Source organism: Cryptotermes secundus, unplaced genomic scaffold (assembly GCF_002891405.2).
Source record: "Cryptotermes secundus unplaced genomic scaffold, Csec_1.0 scaffold49, whole genome shotgun sequence".
Taxonomy (NCBI): Eukaryota; Metazoa; Arthropoda; class Insecta; order Blattodea; family Kalotermitidae; genus Cryptotermes; species Cryptotermes secundus.
In genome coordinates this window covers 3030658-3042892 of record NW_019744106.1, presented here as the reverse complement: position 1 = coordinate 3042892, position 12235 = coordinate 3030658, and the positions used below count along the sequence as shown (strand labels likewise).

The 12235-nt window shown below is 39.1% G+C and overlaps 1 protein-coding gene across 8 annotated transcripts in view; it reads left to right on the top strand.

Moving 5' to 3' along the window:
• LOC111874342 (solute carrier family 12 member 8) overlaps positions 1-12235 on the top strand; it is a 49926-nt gene that overhangs the window by 5426 nt on the left and 32265 nt on the right. For all 8 annotated transcript variants that reach the window (XM_023869767.2, XM_023869773.2, XM_023869770.2 and 5 more), the window contains 2 exons: positions 8504-8684; positions 10173-10318. In XM_023869767.2, coding sequence (XP_023725535.1) covers positions 8504-8684; positions 10173-10318 — 327 coding nt within the window. The remainder of the gene's footprint in view (positions 1-8503; positions 8685-10172; positions 10319-12235) is intronic.

Below are 12235 nucleotides of genomic sequence, written 5' to 3'. Positions count from 1 at the left end.
CGACAGTGCCCCACCCCACAAATCGGAGATTGTGTGCGATTTTTTGGCCAGAAAAGGGATCACAGTCCTTGATCATCCTCCATATTCGCCAGATTTGGCTCCAGCAGATTTCTGGTTGTTCTCAAAAGTTAAGTTGGCGATGAAAGGAGGCCGTCACTAGACCATACAGGACATCCAAAGGGAATCTACCACAGTTTTAAATGCGATTCCACAAAAGGAGTACAGCGACTGTTTTCGAAAACTTTTCTATTGGTTCAGAAGGAGACTATTTTGAAGAAAAAGAGTATTTTTAATGAACACATTTCTAACAGAACCTGGACACACTGTGTGTATAGCTTGACGGAACATTGAACAGACATGGACTGATGGTGGTAGCACTGGATATTCTGAAGAGCTAAACAAAGAAAATTAATTTTTATAAGGTCCCCTCCATATTCATTAACGCTGAAGATGACAGCAGCAAAATGTGACAGAACATTCGAAAACCTTTAACATCATGCACTGCCGACTTTTTATCGTGAAACCCAAAGCCCTGTGAAGAAAATTGAGGTGGCCTGCAATGACAGTAATAGGTTTGAATATTTTGGAGAACAAAAGAAAGAAATTGAACGTTACGGTTTAAATTTAAATGCCTTAACTGATGCAAATTGTGAGACAATTTTTTCTGTTTCACAAAATTTTATGACACTGTAAATTACACATTTCATTTGGTCCTGCAGTAGCCTTCTTTGAAATCTCATGCTTTTCTGTTGAGAGTTCATGTGGTGCTGTCAATTAAAATGTTTATGGTCTAGTGGTCAGAGTTCCTGGGTTTGATTCCCAGCGCTACCATATTTTCTCAGAAATAGTAGGTCTGGAATGGGATCCATTCGGCCTCGTGAGGATAATTAAGGAGCTATTTCAAGGAAATCGCTGCTTTGATGTAGAAAACCAAGATTAACAGCCATGGGGAACAGCTGCGCTGGCCACACGACACCCTCTATCTGCAAAAGTTGGCACTTACTTTGCCAACAAGCAGCGGTTACTTGCAGAGTATAGGCTACAGAGTTTGTTTGTTTTAGGGAGTAAGTATTATGCTTGATAGTTGTAGAACTCACCAGGAGTCTGCTTCTCTTTGCTATGTTATACTCAGGTGTAGTAATTTTGACCTGTTCAGGATATAATGGTTAATTTAAATAATCACAATTTATATAGTAATGTATTCATTTCTGTTTGCATCAGAGACACTGCTGTAGTGGTCAGCAATTGCTCACTCTTACATTATTAGTGTTTTATGGTATTACCGTTCCACCATCTCAAGAATGTGAAGTCTCTGTGGAGATAAGAATAGACACATAGCCCTATATGAGAAATATGTAATGAAATGTCTGAACAAAAAAGGAAATGAGTGTAAAATGTATTGGTCTTCTAATTGTGAATGTGAAAAGGGGATGAAATGTCTGAGGCTAAAAAACTTCATGGATCAAAGATTTCCTAATATGTCAGAAACAAATAAGAACTTTGCCATCGCTAAAGACAGCCTGTCAATTGAAATAATCAACATATGTTTTGGTGATAAAATGTTCAAAATTATGCAGTAGGAATGCGTATGTACACAACACAGGAAATAAATGAGAAAGAGGAAGGATGTATTTTGGTGTGTACTTTCCTTCGCATCTTTCAGTTTGTTTAATTTGTTATTGCATTAATATCTTCATTAAATATGCCAATAAATTTGTAAAAGTATAAAAAAAAAGTTCTTTCCTTCAGCTCTCAGGAATAGTTTGTACAGGTGACTCTTATTTATTTGTGGGGGTTGCATTCCTGAAAATCACCACACATATATATCAAAAAACACTTGAAAGGGGAAACACACTGAATGAACACTGAGTATGGTGGAGAAGGAGTATGAAATGGCATGACTGAGTCAAAGGGATGGGGTAAGTCACTGAAACTTCCTGTGCAAAATCCTGAGCATTTTGATGGCTTATGCTGTGGCTGCTATAGGACATCATTGCTTCTCATAATCCTGAAATAAGGCCAGCGATATGTGAAAATGTGTGTGACGAAAGCATGTATACTGAATGTCACCTGTATGTGGCAATTCAAAAGGGGATTCCTTTGTTGAATGAATTATAAGTCTTAAGGGACATACTGAATGGATGCAGCGCCTTCTTTAAACCTACCTGACTCTGCATCAAGTCTTATTTTTGCTTGCATTTCCTTTAGCGGTTCACAGTGGGTTTCCCAATTGGTGTCTATCTTCGCCAGCTTATCCTGCATTACTTTTGTATTGGTGTCCATATTTATTTGGTTAGCTTTCATGTTGGCGTTCATTTCAGTTAGCATGGCTTTCAGGAATTCGATGTTTCCATTTTTGCCGAATGGCACTGTAAAATAGATCTTTGTTCATATATTTGATCACCCTCCTCGAATCCGTACCTCTTCTGTCACCAGTTGGCATGTATTTGAGTGACTATGATGCAGGTTTGGATTGGTGAATCAGTTTATTGGATCTTCACTAGTTGTAACTACAAATACTACTTTCAAGATTACTGTAATTATAACACACAAAGTCTACAGTTCACACATAAAGTCTTCACAGGTCTTCTGTGAACTTCCTGTTGCTGTCTCCTACCAAGAACTGAACTGAACTGAACTGAACTGAACTGAACTGCTGATGTTATGCCCATTATATAGCCTCCACACGACCATGCACAGAAAACCCAGTTCTGTTGTTGCATAAGGAAGGCCACACAGAGAACGAGTCATGTGATTCCTAGCCAGTGTCTTCATTCCTCCTCTTCCATCGGATTCAGTCACAGGTTGTTTAATGATCCGTTACCTGACGATGCTCTGGCCATTCATGTTACAGTATTGTTTGTACAGGTAGTAATTTTTAAAATAAATGCATTAGTCGCATTGTAAGGTAAGCTGTCCCTGTAACAGGCCATGGAAATCCGTAGGGTCGTGAGACATCAAGGCTCCCACATTTTCTAGACAATCAGCTCACAGATGGCAGTGAAGTTGTCAGCCTTACATGCTGGCCGCCCTTTACCCCCAGGAAGATTCCTGGTACTCATTTCTGTTAGAGGCTGAGTCAACCCTAGGGCCATAGTTGCAGCTTGAAGGATTAGGTCAATTACAAAATCCAGTGACCTCATCAGGAACCAAACCCATGACCTTCTAGCTTATAGCATTGTACCTCAACCAACTATGCTACCACGTGCCCCCTACTTGCATTGTTACAATACAAATTAGTTTTGAGGAATAAGTAATGCCATGCTTTGAATTAGCCTCAATGATAATATTCTTATACCTCTTTTAAAAATTGGTATAGAATCTCATGATAGACATGAAGATGCCTTTTGCAAATATGTACAGATGTTGAGCTGCAGGCACATGTTCCAACACTATGCTTGAACTTTATCTTGTATCTATCTTATCTCATACCAGTTATATTCGAGAGGTACGTCACACACGGGTATTGTGTCCAGAATTGATTTATGATGCATTCTGCCTTGTTCAAACTGTTCATCTCATTGGTTGTTACATATGAACATCGATACATGTTCATATTGTGAACTTCTAGGTTATATCATATTGTAGTCTGATGGATGTGTACCAATGTTTCAGAGAAACATACAGCCTGCATCTTCAGCATAGAAGTGACACTACCTTGGAGATGGAGGCAGAATGTTCCCCAGAAACATTGGTATTCACATACACACATACACAGTTTCATAACCCAGAAGACTGTAATATGAATCTTTACAGCTGTGAAAGTGCCAAACCCTACACAAGTTTTGAGGTCATCACAGTGATGATTGTATAAACTGTGGTCTTCTGGGTGGGACACTGTGTAGTCTTGTAGGCGGGTACTGGCTTTTGGAGGGACATACTGCCTCCATCTTCAGGTTTGAGGTGTGTATAGGGTGAGGAATTGGTTGGGTTGTATAGGCAGGCTACAAGTAATGTGATCACACAGACCCACAGGAAGGGGAGGGGGTGAGGAAATGGAGCCTGTTCTGGGCCAGTAACAGGTTAGGCAAGGAAACGGCGCTTTACGATAACCACAGTATACACACTTCAACTCTGAAGTTGAAGATAACATATTCCTCTTAAACACTGGTGCCAGCTTACAAGACTACAGTCTGAGTCAGATTGCAGTGATGCACAGGTTGAAGGTTTGCAAGGAGAGGTAGTGCTTTACAAACATTCTTCAGTATCATGTGTTTTAAGTCCATTGTGTGTTTCTTATCAGTGTGAAATCAGTCACTGATATAGTTTACTGTAAAGATAAATATCAGATGCTCTTTCCTCACAAATGTCCATATGGGTCCTTTATTATGTGCTTATCATTTATCTTTGTGCCGTAAGAGGCTACACTGCAGAGAATATTTGAACTTGAGGGGGGCAAGGGGAGATGAAATTGAAGGATAGTATCTAGCAAAGAATTCCATAGTATGTATTCTTCTAATAATATATTTTTAAGGATGATTAAGTAAAGAAGATTAGATGGATGAAAAGTTAATCAGTCATGAAGAGTAACAAGAAATGTTTCTATAATTTTCAGAAAAGTACCACGTGTGTACTCAGAAATATAACTTTACATACTATTTACCAAATAATATTAGGATGGTCAAGTGAAGGAGAGCCATGTAGCATGCATGGGAGATGTGAGAAATGCATATAAGGCTTTGGATAGAAAACCAGAAGGGAAAAGATTTTTGGAAGATAAGAGAATAATACTAAAACTGATCTTAAAGAATGGAATAGGAAGGTGTGGACTTGTTTGGCTCAGAATAAGCAGCAGTGGTGAGCTGTTGTGAACACAGTAAGGAACCTTCCAGCTTCATAAATTTCGAGAATCTCTTGACTAGGTGAGAGTTAATTGATGCTGAATGACTGTGCTGGTACTTCCTGCCTAATTCGTTTTGTTCTTTTATATATAATTATTGTACCATCCATTGTCCAGTGTGCGGGGTACGCGGTAGCATAGCTGGTTGAGGGGCTATGCTACAAGCTGGAAGGTTGCGGGTTCAAGTCCCGATGAGGTCAATGGATTTTTTTCAGTTGACTAATCCTTCCAGCTGCACTATGGACCTGGGGTTGACTCAGCCTCTAACACAAATGAGTACCAGGAATTAATTAAATAATTTTCCTTTGAGCCAGTTGCTCAGATAATGTGGGACCCTCAACGTCTCACAACCCTATGGGCCTTCACGGCCTGGTACAGGAATAGATTTACTTTACTTATTGTCCAGTGTGTGAGTTTGAATTGTTAAGCTCTAGAAGGAAAGGATTGTATCTTCTGAAATACTTTAAGCTTGTAGTGAGAGTGTAACTAATATTGAGAAGTTCTTTGTTAAAATTTTGGAATTGACACCGTAGAAGTAATTTGAAAATAGGAATACATGTCACCATCCTTATTGTAACTCTTTGATACATTAAAATCATACCCTAAAAATTTTTTTCTTATAATTCACTTAGTGGGGGGTGGAGTCCAGCTGGGTCCACTCGGCAATGTCATGGTTGAATTTAGATCTTGATCTCTATCAACTCCCTTCATGAACATATTACACAGGCCTACAAAAAAAAAAATTTTTTTTTGGTGTCTAGGATTTTAGAACTAATTTTAGTTATATTTAAGGCGCTGAATCTAAATATAAAATCAGTTTTTCTCTACCAGCTCTACTTTTTTAGATCAGCGTTTTTGTAACGTGCAGTTCTACACAAAATGTGCAGTTCTAATTGTATTTTGTGCAGTTCTAAATCTCATATGCAAGGNTGAAAATTTAGGAGACACCAGTGAGGAACAAGGTGAAAGATTTCACCAGGATATTAAAACTATGGAGGACCGCTACCAAGGAAGATGGGATACACACATGATGGCAGATTACTGCTGGAGTTTAAAAAGGGACTGTTCTAAAATACATTCAAGAAAGTCACGAAAAAGAAGCTTCCGTAGTGTTCCGTGACTATAGTTGGTTTGACTGTTATATATAGTCGATGATTTTTTCCTCTATCTTTGTATTTAATATAATAAAATAAAAATATAATTATAATATAGTAATAAAAATTCCATGTTGAGTTTTTTTATTTGATCCACTGATTTAACTTAAAATAGTGTAACGTATATTTCACCAAAATGTTATATCTTAAAAATTTGAGCTCCTAGGCAAAAACTAATGCCATATTTGAATTCAGGGCATCAAATTCATATGAAATCAGCTCCAAATACCCCGGCACCAAAACAGCTGTTGGCCTGTGTTATACTCGAAAATACAAACAGGCTTCTTTACGTGTCCATGTCTCCTTTGAACATCAACCATGCTCGAATTGGAATTGTGAATTGTGGATTTGGGTCCCATGGTATTTGCTTCACCCCTGGATTTCCAGTAAACTGTCCCAAAGCAGGCGTTTTGTCCACTTTTCCCCATGTGGCTGTCCCCGCAATGTTGCTATCAGCACTTTCGTCAGAGCTACTGTCACTTTCACTTTCACTGTCTGTGGCCACAATTTTTTGTTTGCCCCTGCCACACTATCAGATTGTGAGTTGGTATCACCAGCAGACTCACAAGGGACATCAGGTAGCTCATCGGAGAACAAGTCAGATATTTCTTGTTCTCCAAGAAAATGCTTGGACCTCAACCTCTTCTGACCTTGATCCATTTTGCACTAGTAACTTCCTGCCTGATGCATGCAGCTGGAAGATGAACAAAGGCATTTTCATTTGGAGTGGGAAAGGAAAACAGTGGGGTCATGTTACTGACTACAAAGCAAGCATTCAAGAGGTCTATCACGCACCAGTCATGTGTCTGCCTGGTGCCAGTGCAGGGTATAGTGTGTTTCAACATAACGTGTCCTAAAATCATAATATGTCACCGGTCCAGCACGTTTAAAAGTGCTGGGCATAAAAATATGCCGCCGATCCGCAAAGCGTTAAAATAGGCTAATCTGTTTTCATATCCATTCCTGCTTCACCATTATTATAGTCATCTTACCATTAAATATTGCAGTCTTCTGGGCTGTGATATCATGTAGTTCAAAAAACAGATACCAACATTTCAGAGGAACTTGATGTTTCTGTCTTCGCTCTGTCATCATCTACCCTGATGAAAGAGGCAGTAAAATTTCTTACATTTTTCTTAAGTAAATTATTTTATGATACAGTCTGAGTATCTGAATTATATAATGTTAAATGGTAGGATGAGTGGTGAATTAGGATTTGCAGTTGAAAAGCTCTGGCAGTGCTGAAGTGCAAGCAGTTGTATGCAGACATGCATTGTCATGGAGGAGCACTACACCAGATGTCAGCTTTTCACACCTTTTGTTCTGAATGGCTCTATGCAATTTTTTCAGTGTTTCATAATACACTTGTGATGTTATTGTGGTTCCTTGTTGCATGAATTCCACCATCAACACTCCTTTCCTGTCCCAGAGAGTAGATGTCATCAGCTTTCTGGCAAATGTTTGTTTAAACTTTCTTGGCTTGTTTGGTAAATGTATGTGCGTCCACTGCGGTGACTGCTTTTTGGTTCCACCATTCACAAGCAAAACCCAGGTTTCATCACCTATTACAGTGTGACAGAGAAATTAGTCACCATATTTGTGGTACTGCTCTAAAAAAAGTCAAAGGCGAAGCCATTCTCTGCATTTTGTGCACACCCATGAGCATTTTTGGAACCCATGTTGCACAAAACCTGTGATGGTCTATCCTAACTGTGATAATGTCATAGAGAACTTTGAAATTTATGGAATCCACATGAAAGTTCTGAAATTGTGAAGGCCATCTTTCACAAGTTTTTTGGTCAACACTTTGAACAAGATCATCATTCACTACAGATGGCCGGCTGACCACTACACTCTTCATTGTCAACATTTGTTCACCCATCTTTGAACATTCTACACCATTGTCTTACAGTTCCTCCACTCATTACATTTTTGCTGTAATCCACACATGATTCACGATGCATTTCCACTGCGGATAACAGCACAAACTTTGCAGCTGGCAGTATTATCAGTCATTGGACACATCATAACTTACTATGTAGAGACAAGAACAAACACTAGGTGACCGGTTATTTGATTGTTTTCAAGACAGTGAGTCATGTGACATTACCTCACATGTGTGAGCTCTCCCCTGCTCCTGCTTTAGTTGCCTGTAAAATAAATAAAGGTTGCTTTCTGAATAGCCATTAGGTAGGATCTGAAGCTTTCACAGCACCTGTCAGGCGACAAGACATGTCAGTATGGAGTTAGTATCCAATATTTTCAGCATCTGTGTGACCAGGGGTTGGTAGGATGGTTGTTGAATTTATACCGTAGTATGCTCCCAACTGTTAACAAGGTTTACTGCTGAAGGAACAGTGGGCAGAGTCAGATGGCCAGTGGGGGAACAGATGGGAGTAAGGTGATTGCTTGCCATTTATCTGTCCATGCATTGTTTTTCAATTGTCCTTTCTTGTCTGATGTGGCTGATCACGTGAGAAGACTTTATTGTATTTATATATTTTTTCAGGGAGACAAACCATGGTGGAAATCACAGTTCTTCATATCAGAGCCAGTACTCTTTGGAACATGGGATGGTGTCTTTACTTCATGTCTGATAAATATATTTGGTGTAATTGTGTTCCTGCGTTCAGGCTGGGTAGTGGGTCAAGCAGGTGTCCTAAATGCAATACTTATTGTATTCGCTACAGGTTTGTTACACATCAGTTCATTGTTTGGTTCCGCTGTGTGCGTGGGTGTTTGCCATGATTGTTTGCAAAGGGGAGCAGCCAGAAAATTTTGCTTAAAGACTTAACATTTAAGGTAGGTTTTACTTATTGCCTGAGAGTATTCAGTTAGAAAAATATAAATATACTTTTAGTTTTGGGTGTTCATATTTTTTGTTGTTATCAAGTTTGTCCCCCCCCCCAAAAAAAAAATTCAGTCTGGCTGTTCTCCCTTGCCCAGCAAGTGTCCATGAATGTGTGACATCATTTAGGTATAGTCTGAATATGTTGTGTAAAGAAGAAGGGCTCAACACATACAATCTAAAATTTTGTAACCATGATACATTAATAAAAATATTATATTTCTTGACATTATCCATTATCCTCTTTTTATTTAAAAACAACATTTCGGAGACTGGATTCTGTCTCCGTTTTCAGGTAAAGCCTACTCAGTTGGGTCCAGTTAATACAGCCAGTTCCTATCTCCAGTCACCTGCATCAACACAAGATAGGGTATACAAGCCAAGTACAGCAAAAACCATCTGCATGAGCTAAGACAAAACATTAAGATATTAAAAACTCAGCATGTATGAGGTTTTAAACCAGAGAATTACCAGAATATAAGTCATTACTGAAGATACAATTTCTCCATATGGTACCAATACAAAAAACGTAAATTTTTCACTGATCTAAACTGGATGGAGTGGTAATTTTTTAACTTCTGCTGAGATAACAGGAGTCCAGATGGGAGAGATGTCCAGGGGTTTGTGAAATATGCCATTGAGATGGACTCAGGTGTCATGAAATACATGCCAAAATTCACAGAGATTGGTTTAGGCATTCAGATTTTAGTCCATGATATGTATATTGGCCTTGTAGTGCACTCAATTTCACATGTCACTTCACTACATGTTTCAGCATCACTATGCCATCTTCAGGTGTGTTATTTACGTCAAGCTTGACGTAAATAACACACTTGAAGATGGCACAGTGATGCTGAAACATGTAGTGAAGTGACATGTGAAATTGAGTGCACTACAAGACTGCCAATATACATATCATGGATGAGAATCAGTGCAACAGGACACTAAAATACAACATTATTCAGATTTTAATAAGGTGGGATTGCATTAGCCTACTTTAGGAAAGCAGGCTAAAAATGTATTACAACAGCATTCAAATGAATTTACATTTTAAGAACTACAGCGTTAATGTTCACACCAAGTTTCCTGAAAATCTATAGGTTGTTGAAAGCATATAGATGACACACACACACACACACACACACAGAAACACAGAATGATGAACTTCTGTGCCTCTTTTTCTTCTTGTACTTAAGGAAGTAAAGTAGGTTAGAAGAGCCTGGTTTTATTATGTTTTTATATTATTGTGTCAGAGTTTTATATAGCATGCTTGATATTATCCTTACTCATATCTGTCACACATTCTAAAATATTACCTCATTGTTGTCAGTGTCTGTGGCACTTGTATCAGTATTATCTGCTGTCGGCATCTGCGAGCGATGTCGGATGGAAAGTGGTGGTGTGTACTTCTTAGTATCTTACGTTCTGGGTTCAAAATTTGGAGGAGCTCTGGGACTGCTCTACGTTTTTGGACAGGTCAGTATAATTGATTAAATGGCAAGCATAAACATATCTTTAGGTTCTGTCTAAAGGAATTTCTTGACCAGATGTATGACTGTCGTTTCCTCAAAAAAGACCCTGTGCCATAAGTTAGTCTTTTACATAGTCTAAGTGCATAAATCTAATTTTATCCTGTGGTCTTTGTCTTGCCTGTAATGCCGCTTAACTAACCAACTCTGTGGTAGCAAAACCTGAAGGTTCGACATTTCTAGCATGATCCTCAGTCACTTCCATCTGGCACTGATCCTCGGAGCCCATCACTCCCTGGACATATTCATGGATATGTTATCTTTTTTTCATTTTGTCCAGTCAAGCATTTATCCAGTCTGTTTTAGATCCTTTTTATTTTATTTTACATCAACAGTTCATTTGGCCTTGGCTCTTTCTTCTGACCGAAGGTTGATACAGTTGTACTTTCGTTTAGTGAATTTTATCAAATAATAATATTTCTACACTAACAAGTGTACTCCTGTTACATCAGTAGATAGTAATGCAGTGGTCAACAATTTTTTATTCTTTCCCTGTAATTGTTATAAGATATGAGGTGTATTGGAAAGTTCCCACCCTAAGTCAAAAAAGAAATGCAGGATTAACTTAATCAATTATGGCTGCCATCTCCTTCAAAATAGTCTCCTTGGGAATGTATACAGCGATCCCATCGTTTTCTCCACGTTTCAAAAGCACCATGGAAATCATTTTCCTTAATGCTGTTGAGTACTGCTTGCAATTCAATTTGGATGTCAGACGCTGTTTCTGAATGTTGTCCCCGCAGTTTCATTTTCAATTTGGGAAACAAAGCTAAATCACAAGGGCCTAAGTCCGGTGAGTAGGGAGGATGGGGAACAACATGGTTATCATTTCTTATCCTCCCTACTCACCAGACTTAGGCCCTTGTGATTTAGCTTTGTTTCCCAAATTGAAAATGAAACTGAAGGGACAACATTCTGAAACAGCGTCTGATGGTGAACAATCCCCTTCATGCCGAAAAAAACAATGAGCATGCTCTTTGTTGAACTCCGACCTGCTACTCCTTTTTTGCTCTTGGTAATTGTGGGTTCTTCCTCTGCAACGAGTGTTGCTTCCTTTCTGGATCATAACCATAAATTCAGCTTTTGTCACCCGTTATGATCCTAGAGATAAAAGTTTTGTCCTCATTAGCCTTCTCTCATGGCTCAAGACTCACATTTACACATTGCTGCTTTTGATTATCTGTCAAGAGTCAGGGCACAAACTTCACGGCAATGCGGCATATGTTCAGATTTTCTGTTAAGATCTCCTGGCAGAATTCGCCAGACACTTTGACTGAGCCATCTGCAGTTCCTGGCTTGTGTGATGTGTTTACTTCTGAGGACTGACAAAAGTTTCTCCCACACACCTGACAATCTCAACCAATGACCCTGGCCAGCGTGTTTGTTCTGCAGTACACAGACAGCCACTCACGAATTGTGTTGTCCGTAGGTGGTTGTATGTGGTACTTGGTCCGAAACATCCATTGCACTGTCACAATTGACTCAGTTCTGACAAATTCCAAGACACAGAACACTTTCTTATCCCTTCTCTTCACCATGTTTTGTCACAACTGTCCCCTCATGATGAAACCCGCAAGTGCACCATGGTGCGTATTAAAGTAAGTAAGTAAAAGTAAAGGTACCCCTGTAACAGGCCATGGAGGCCCATAGGGTTGTTAGATGTTGAGGTTCCCACATTTTCTGGACAATCGGCTCATAGATGGTGGTAAGGTTGTCAGCCTTACGTGCTCTCCACCCTTTACTCCCAAGAATATTCCAAGAATATTCCTGGTGTGTGTTACCCAAACAAACTTCAAGAGATTATTTACCTACTGATACGATGGGGTACCCAAAAGAAACCGAACTAATTTTTTTGTGGGCAGAG